General features: G+C 50.1%; 1 protein-coding gene across 1 annotated transcript in view; it reads left to right on the top strand.

Annotated features, from left to right (window-relative positions):
- Positions 1-4,969, top strand: part of ACAD10 (acyl-CoA dehydrogenase family, member 10) — a 53,011-nt gene extending 48,042 nt beyond the window's left edge. The window contains exons 17-20 of the mRNA XM_008572708.1: positions 172-344; positions 2,263-2,406; positions 3,671-3,748; positions 4,280-4,969. Coding sequence (XP_008570930.1) covers positions 172-344; positions 2,263-2,406; positions 3,671-3,748; positions 4,280-4,420 — 536 coding nt within the window. The 3' untranslated portion in view covers positions 4,421-4,969. The remainder of the gene's footprint in view (positions 1-171; positions 345-2,262; positions 2,407-3,670; positions 3,749-4,279) is intronic.
- The last annotated feature ends 4,099 nt before the right edge of the window (positions 4,970-9,068 follow it).

Genomic DNA, 9,068 nt, shown 5'->3' with positions numbered 1-9,068 from the left:
GGAAAAAAAAAAAAAAAAAAAAAAAATTAAAAAAAAAAAAAAAAAAAAAAAGAAAGCTAACCAAGGGACAGGAATATTACCAGCCGATAACTGAAACTGAGGCAAGGACTAAACACATCCAAGGAAAATGGGTTTGATAGGTGGCTCAAGGTAATCATTTGGGTCTTTCAGGTGGCCACGGAGAAGTCCGATTTGAGCACGTGCGTGTGCCCAAGGAGAACATGGTCCTGGGCCCCGGCCGAGGCTTTGAGATCGCACAGGGCAGGTTGGGTCCTGGCAGAATCCATCACTGCATGAGACTAATTGGGTCCTCAGAGAGGGCCCTGGCGCTCCTGAAGGCCCGTGTGAGTGCTTCCCCGTGCCCCCAGCACTGGCCCCAAACCACCGGCTGCTTTGCTGTCAGACTACAAATCCTACCTGCTATCTGCGAGCAGACCTAGCAGGGGAAGCAAGGCAATGCACCTGCCCAGAAGTTGTGTCCATGACTGGGCTTTGCATCTGCTACTTTGCTGCAGTCTGAAATTCAGAACAGAATGGGCCCTGCTCCGCTGAGGTGACCAAAAGCAAAAGGCTAGGCAGCAGAGGGCGATGTTCCAAGGTCCAAAGGGTCATGGGTTGCCAAGAGCCATTTGTGTTCCTAGCACATGGTTCAAAATCAGACACCGGGGAGAACTCGTGTTGCTTGTTTTTGTCTCTTGAGTTCCAGCATCCTGTACCATGCAGCTCCCCCAGCATGTCCAGAAAACTTTTCTGCTGTGACTTCCTCAAAGGTTGGAAACCTATGTAAAAGAGAGCTCCTGTCAGGAACAGGAATCCAAATCAGTTGTATTGCTTTCACAAAGAGGAAGCAAATCCTTGAAACCAAAACAAGTGTTCACAAGAGACACCATAAAGAACAGAGGCAGTCAATGAGTTTTGATTACTGAGCGTACCCTCTGTGATTTACAACCTTTTGAGTTGAGACTGATCAGTTTTTTCTTTGAAAATAAAATGTTCCTCTTTATTTCTTTGAAAATAACATGGAGTTGGGTATGGTACTTCAACGCAATACAGCATTAAAACTGAGACCAACCTTCTGGTAGAGCAGTTTGACTGTGTGTCAAAGTATCCAGAAAGTGCCCAGCAGTAACATGGCAACTGCACTCAGGACTTGGTTGCAAGGGAGTAATTAGGAATCTGTAAAAGATCTGCTACTAGGAGGCTCCCCACACTACCGATTCTAATAGCAAAGTGTTGGGAACACCCAACAAGGCTAACAGTGGGTCAGATAAACCATGGTGCATGGACATGCAGTAGAATCCAAAACGACGCCGTGGAAATCTATTTCTTAACATAGAGAGATGTTCACTATGTACTCTTAAATTTAAAAAAGCAGGCTACAAAGCAATATGTAGAATATAACTATTTTGTTAAAAAAAAAAAAACATACATATATGAGGGTTCTTCAAAAAGTTCATGGATTCATTTTATCTTTTAATTATATTTTTCCATGAACTTTTTGAAGTAGATATGTATATATATGTGTGTGTGTATATATATATATACATATATACATATACAAAAAGTCTAGAAGGATATCTACCAAATATAAACTATAGGCAACTAGGTGGTAGGATACTAGGTGTTCTTTTTTTTTTTTTTTTTTGGCCTGAAAATTGATAATTTTTGTGCCACGAGATATATTATTTGTGTAAAAATTGTTTTTAGGAAAAATAAATAAATAAAACAAGGGAGAAAAAAGAATACCTACAACCTTTTCTGATGCCTGGTGGCTTTCAGACTAAAATGCGTTGCAGATCAGATTGCCCACAAGGGGACCCTGGCAACCCGGTGGAGCTACGGGGCGTGGTGCTGGGCCACAGTCAGCAGAGGGCGCCCTCGCCCTGCCACAGCTGCTCCCTAATTCCCAGGAGTAGCGTTGCGCAGATGCAGGCTCAGATCCAAGAGAACTGCTCCTGCTGCCCAGCAGAGGCTGAATTGCCCAAGTAAAGGGTTCTTGAAAGTGGTTTGTGCAGCCACCATGTTGACTGTGGCTCGGTGTGGCTCACATGAATGTTGTTTGCATCCAGATCTTCTCCCTGGAAATTGTCAGTGGCCAGAGAACTGGCAACCTGGCAGACAAGCTGCACACTCCCACCTTCACTGTCTTCTCCTGCCCTTTCGTCTCTGCCTCCACACACCTCTGGAGGCCACCAGCCCCACGCTTCTCATGGCCACCCTTAGCCCAGCACATCCTTAGCCCTTTGTCTCCTGTATCGACAGGTGAGGTCCCGCGTGGCCTTCGGGAAACCCCTGGTGGAGCAGGGCACGGTCCTGGCCGACATTGCCCAGTCACGTGTGGAGATTGAGCAGGCTCGGCTGCTGGTGCTGAGAGCTGCCCACCTCATGGACGTGGCAGGAAATAAGGTAGGAGGCCAAGGGGCACCTCGGAGGGGCCACTCAGGTGACAGAGGTCCAAGGTTGTGGTGAGCACTTTGAGTCTTCCCTCCTCATTCAGCAAGCTAGAGAGAAAGAGCTGGGCCTCTTGACATTAAAAACTTTATTTCAACTCTATTTGGAACAATTTGGGCAGCTTTTCAAAAATAGAAAAGGCACAATAAAAGAAGACTGAGTGTTCTGTTTTACTGACCTGGCGAACTTCTTAGTCCAAGACAGTGGGTCTGATGGGGCCACATGGCCCCCTGGTAAGCCTGGACTCACAGGGCACGCTGGTGCAGGGGTCAGGCTAACAAAGAGTAAGCAAGTGATAAAGGACCTGCCACTGGCCTTAATTCAGATATAGAGTTAAGGTCTGGCCAGTTAGCTCAGTTGGTTAGTGTGCAGCCTTGTAACACTAAGGTCGTGGGTTCAGATTCCTGTACTGCCAAAAATAAAGAAGAAAGGATCAGATATAGAATTAGTCAAAATAGAAGCTTATTTCCAAGTGTGACATTATTCATTAATTAAGGCTCGTATTAAGTGCTGGTAATGGCCAGGCACGACGCCCATGTTGACCCTTGCTGTGTCCGGCTTTCTGCAGCTTTCTGTGTGTGTCCACCATCTAGCCAGGAGCCTCAGCACTGCGGGGATGACCCAGTCTCACAACTCTTTGACAATCGGTGCTGGATATGGTGGAGGTGCTCGGGTGCCCCACTTGAACGCCCTGACCCAGGGCAGATCCTGGTAGCTCAGTTTCCTGGAGCCCTGGCTGGTCCAGTCACTTGGAGATAATTGGTGGTGATCCTGAAAATGCACAGTCCCCCCTACCGCCATCTCCTCTGAGTGCTGGCGATATCCCCTGTCATCTGGGAAGACATCCATGTTTCCGAGTCTATCCTTTACCAGGCTTCACATTTTCTGACATCTTGAGTCACCCTTGTAGATACCAGCACCATGCCCTCCGCCCCCTAGGTGCTGCACACAGCGTGTTCCAAGCAGGGGCTGCCTCCCTGAGCTAACATCCAGCATCACCTCAAGGACACTGTTTTGAGCCTTTGCTTTTTACTCCTCCCCATGAACTGATGGTTCTTCCAGGCATTCTGCCCTCGGGTCTTCATAACCACATTTTCTCCTCTTCCTTGCAGGACACTGTTTTGAGCCTTTGCTTTTTACTCCTCCCCATGAACTGAGGGTTCTTCCAGGCATTCTGCCCTCGGGTCTTCATAACCACATTTTCTCCTCTTCCTTGCAGGCTGCAGCTTTAGATATTGCCATGATTAAAATGGTAGCCCCTACCATGGCCTGCCGAGTGGTTGATCGCGCTATTCAGGTGAGCACAGAGCAGGCTGCTAGCAGATGCCAGATGCGAAATGCCTCACCTTCAGCTGCCCAGCCTCCTGTCAGCCCCGCCAACCACCCCTTGTTGCCCATGCCCTGTGCAGCCATTTTCCTTTCCTCTTTAGAACAGCCCAAGGAGGGGCCCATCCTATCCCCATTATGAATTTGAGGAAACAGAGGCACAGAAAACTGAAGTGACTTGTCAGTCACTCAGCTTGCAAGTAGCTGACCTCAAATTTACATGAAACTGGGTCTTCATAACACCAGAGCCCAGCCTCCTAACCATGCAGGGACATCTTCTCAAATCCTAACAGCTGACCCTAACGTAGTGCTTTCCCAGTGGCAGAAGCCACCTTGCAGAGCAGGCTTGGTGAATCTAGCATCCTGGAACGTTAGTTCTCATACCACGTAGGTGTAAGTAGGGGATATCCCCAGGAAGATAGCTGTTATGAGCAGGCTCATATTTTGGGGCCCTCAGAGACTTACCCAGGGCCTCCTCTCCTTCCCATCCTGTGTCTGCCAGGCCTTCGGAGCAGCAGGCCTGAGCAGCGATTACCCCCTGGCTCAGTTCTTTGCCTGGGCCCGAGCACTGCGCTTTGCTGATGGCCCCGATGAGGTGCACCGGGCAACAGTGGCCAAGATGGAGCTGAAGCACCGCGCTTAGACCTGCACGACTATAAGAGCCGATGTCCCTGTTGGGCCAGCCACACCCAGAACTGTAAATGATGCACTTTGGAAGGTCTGGGATGTGTGTTCTTGCACCCTGCACAGCAGCCCTATCCTAGAACAATCATGGCGAATTTAACCTTTTTGGGTACCCACAGAAGACATTTCCACAAGAAGCCTTGAGTTTCTGTTACAGGCAAAGAAAAGAGCTGAGCGGGTTTCGGTACAGAACCCTGAAGCTGGTCTTCAGTCCCTCAGTACCGCTGAGCCCCTCTAGTCCCCCTCTCCCTAGCTGTGGGAATCTGGACACATTTAAGGAGCCCTGCTGAGGCAGTGTGCCGTGCTTGCAGCAGAGACGGGGCCTGCTGCTCCCTGCAGCCTGGAGAACAGGGCCAGAGCGCTCCTGGGACAATGGAAAGAAACTAAAACGATGAAGCCACTGCATCTGATTTTCTTATTTTGAATGTCAACACAGAACACTAATTTAAATGTTGTTTTGGAAAAGGGCTTTGAGAATACAAAAGAATAAAAAAATACTTCTCAGAGATTTTGTGGACTTTCTGTGATACAGAAGGAATGGAGAATGAAGGCTCCCCTCGGCCCTTGCATCTCAGGAGTCGGTTCTCTCCTCACACTGCTGTCCCCACAGGGTTCTATATGCCTGGGGCACGCGTGGCACGACTTCTGGTAGGCCCTAGTCATCACTCATGTAAACGTCACCAAAGGCACCATAGCATTGTGGTGTGCGAGGCCCCCTACAACTCCCACCCTGCTTCTGCTCTGCATTCACAGAATGGTGTGGGAGGGGAGACAGTGGGCAGTAGCCTCTGTGGTTTGGAGGGCAGTATTCTCTGAGGGAGGTGGAAACATTTACTTTCTTGAGATATGAGTTCCTTGAGAGGTGGGTGTCCCCTGAGCCCAGGCAGCACGTGGAGATAAGCCATTGGTGGCCATTAGGAGTCAGCCTGCTAATCTCATAATTTGCAGTAATGTGGCTCAAGCCCATTTCAGTTCTGACCACAGAGGCAGGTTTCCCCTGGTCTGCTGCTTTGCAGACTTGTCCCTAAGAGGGCCCACCTGCAGCATCCAGGAGCCTACCTCTGCAGGTTACGGACAGGGAGCTTGCAAAAGGGCTCCTCAGGTCCACTTGCCCAGTAGTCTCGGGAGGCAGCCTGCTCCACCACACTTGAGAGGCTGCCCATTGCTCAAGGAAGCAAAATTCAAAAGCCCAAACTCATTGCCACTACAAGGCCAGCCATGCAGGCAACTTTTGCAAACTCTGGCAGGATTCTAGCGGCCAGAGTTCTTGCATCTGCTTTGGGCCTCAGGAAGGAGGAGGGTTTTTTTGTTTTTTTTCCTTGGGAGGAGAGGTTTTTTAAAAAGGAAGTGGTCATGGCCTGGCAGATCACATGACCCTAATAATGTCTTTCATGGCCTCTGAGGTTAACCTTGCTTGGTCAGTGCAGCTGCAGAGATGAAAATAGAAGCCGTGGGGCAGCCTGTGTCTCCCTCACATGCTCTGCTGCATGCGCTGGCCAGCACGCTGCCTGCAGAATGGCGCACCGCTGAGATGAGGCCTCCAGCAGCCCCTCAGTCAGGGTCTCCAACTCGGTTAAATAATTCTGCTTGTCACTACTGATGAGCCCCAGCTCTGGGCCTGGCACTTGTCTAGGCCTTAGGGAATGTGCAGGTGAACAGAAAAGGTCAAATTGCCGTCCCTGTGGAGTTTGTATGTCAAGTGGGGAGAGCGGTAAGTGTCCCGAAGACTGTGGTAGGTGATATGGCAGACACTGCTGGGGGCTTGGGGGACTGGGAACTCAGAGGAGGACTCATTCTGGAAGAGGCATTTGAGCCAAGACCTGAACGACGAGAGGAAAGGGCAAGATTGCTTCTAGAAGAAGGAGCTGCAAATGCCAAGGCCCTGGGGAGCAGCCCAGTGGGTGAGGGAGCAGGAGAGAGAGTAGGAGGTGCAGCTGGGAAGGCTGGGCAGGTGCTGTGTCACATGGGGCCTATTGATGTTGATTATCAGTGTGGCAAAGTGGTGAGTTTGAGTAGGGTGTGACGCGACATGCTTTGGGTTTTAAAAAGATCCTTCCACTCTCCAAAGTTCACCAGGACAAAGGAGGATTAGAGCCATTTTAAAGTTCCCTAACATTCCAGGGCACTCCAAATGAACCGCCTGCAAAATAAAAAAAGGAAGGGAGGCAGGGGCTTAAGAAGATATGAGCAAAAGATCCAAAGAATAAAAGGAAATCTATGGCTGGCTGGTGAGCTCACTTGGGGGAGCGTGGTACTGATAACATCAAAGTGAAGGATTCAGATCCTCATATAGGCCAGCTGCCAAAAATAAAAAAAGGAAATCTAATCTGGTCCTAATCTCGTTTTTCTCCTTCTTCAGCAAACAGGTGGCCTTTCTGGTTGGCCAAACGCTGTGACTAACATGGCGACCCCAGCATTGTGCTTCTGCAGCATGTAAACCGCTGTGGGCTGTGGGCGCACGCTCAAGCGTGAACAAGCTTGGTCTGGTGATGATTGTGCCTGACCAGTTTTATTTGTGGATCACCATCCCTACATAGCTGGACCCATCTTGGGAAAGGGAACTAAACATAATCATACATACTACCATTTTATTTCTCACAGTAGTATGTGTCCCAAAGCACCTGAACGCATGTTCCCCTACTCCCCTCTTGGCAAGCCTCGGGCTGGGTTTCTGCATGGTCAAGCCCTCCCCAGCAATCATGTGACTATCAAAACTTCACAGGGTGCCACCAAGGACGCCATCTCGGGAGGGGACTTCCCCCTGCTCCAAGTTCTCCCTCTTCATTCTCCCTAGAGCCACGTGTGGTCTTGGCTTCCACAGGCTGCCTGTGCATCCCAAACCCTGATTTCTAATACTGTCAGATAATTCCAGAATAATCCTACAGAGGCTGAATTCCAGGCAACTTGCCTGGGTGGGCCCCCTTCAAGGCTGCAGCTGGGAGTGACGCCAAAAGATCAGGCTCCAGAGTTCTCTGCCACATATTCCCAGTCTTGGAGTGGTTGTCTAGGGATGGTCAACACACAGGGTTTTAGAGTTCCCCAGGGCTGCCGTGGGGGTGCCAGGCTGTGGCGGTGCTTGCCTCTTTGCAGTCACCGAGTCCAGAGCTGCAGCACTGCCCAAGTGTCTCCCAGACCATCTGGATCAGGATTTATACCCACCTAGCCCTCCATGCTGCCACAGGGGTACAAACATCACCAATATGTGTGAGTGTCAGAGTGGACAGAGTCCCAGACTCCAGCAACCTGGGGCCCAAACCTAAGTGATAATCTGTTGGACAAGTAGTCTGGCACAGAGTTTGTTTTAATCAAGTTGACTGAGCAGAGAAATGGCTTCTGGGAATTTTCTATCACATCAGCATTAGATGGATAACACAGTGCTTAAGAGTTTTCGAAGATAAAGGCAGACACTAGTGGAAGTGGTAAGGACAGGTGTTAATCAGTAATATATTGAACTCAACTTTGATTTGTGTGGAGGTGACTGGGCATTTTCAAGGAGAACGGGGTGGGTGGCAGGGATGGGTGTCGGGCCTCCCTGAGCCAGAGGCCGACAAAACCGAGCGGGAAGAGACCCCGATCCAGCCGGGGGTCCCTTGTGGGGCTGAGCGGGATGATGAGTGTTGCTGGCACGGCCCTTCCCCCCCAGGACCTTCCTCCCCGGGGGCCGAGAAAGAACACCACCGAGCCAGGAGAGTGGTCAAAGCCGGAACTCTGTTTATTTGCAGGGCGGCACAGCTTATATAGGGAAAAAGGGCAGGGCGGGTTTTGATATGAGAGATCAAGCAAAGAGCCAATAAGAAGGGCTTAAAAGGATAGGGTGAGGTGGTGGGGAGGCTTTACGCGAATACGGAACTAAAGTTGCTGAATCACTGGGACCCGGAAGGGCGAGGCTGGCAGCTACGTGCCGTTGAGCGCTAGTGAAATGGTGGCCGCGGAGCGCATGAACTGGCGCCCGTGCGCGTCAGGGCGCATGCGCGCAAAGTTATGCCCAACAGATGGGGGCTTGACAGAGTCAGGGATGTAGAAATTTGTAAAAAGCAGGAAGGGGGCTTGGTCCATGTGAAACCCATCTTGGTTTGCTGACTGGCGCTTGCTGAAGTTAGGCTCCTGCCCTCCCAGAGGCAGGAAGACAGGGGCCGTATCTTAGGTGTTGTCTGGAAAAAACAGTAACTTCTTTTGGCCGCTCTGAACTTTCTCAGGCAGGCACTTTAAGGGGGCCTAGGGTCACCCTAGGGAGGTGGCCTTGAGCTGTTAGAAACTATGTTAGTGTTTGTTCAAGTCTTTTCATGTGGTGGGGTAGTGGTGTGATCTAAATCATTTATGCTGAGAGTCTCCAGTTTTTGCAGGCCAAGACTGAGGCCTAGTTGTGGACAGGGCTCAGAGGAGCCTGGCTGGGGTGGCCAAGGAGAGAATCCTCAGCAGAGCTGTGGTTCTGGATTCAAATGGCCCAGATTCAAATGGGTTTGAATCCTGGCTTCATTACAGACTAGCTGAGCCACATTGGGAAGTGATCTTCCATCTCTTAGCCTTGCTTTTCTCATTTGAAAAATGGAGAGAACAGTACTTCCTCCCAGAGTTGATTGAGGATTAAATGAGATGACGCATGGTGT

Source organism: Galeopterus variegatus, unplaced genomic scaffold, assembly GCF_000696425.1.
Source record: "Galeopterus variegatus unplaced genomic scaffold, G_variegatus-3.0.2 Scaffold823, whole genome shotgun sequence".
Lineage (NCBI taxonomy): Eukaryota > Metazoa > Chordata > Mammalia > Dermoptera > Cynocephalidae > Galeopterus > Galeopterus variegatus.
This window is presented reverse-complemented; position numbering and strand designations above follow the sequence as displayed.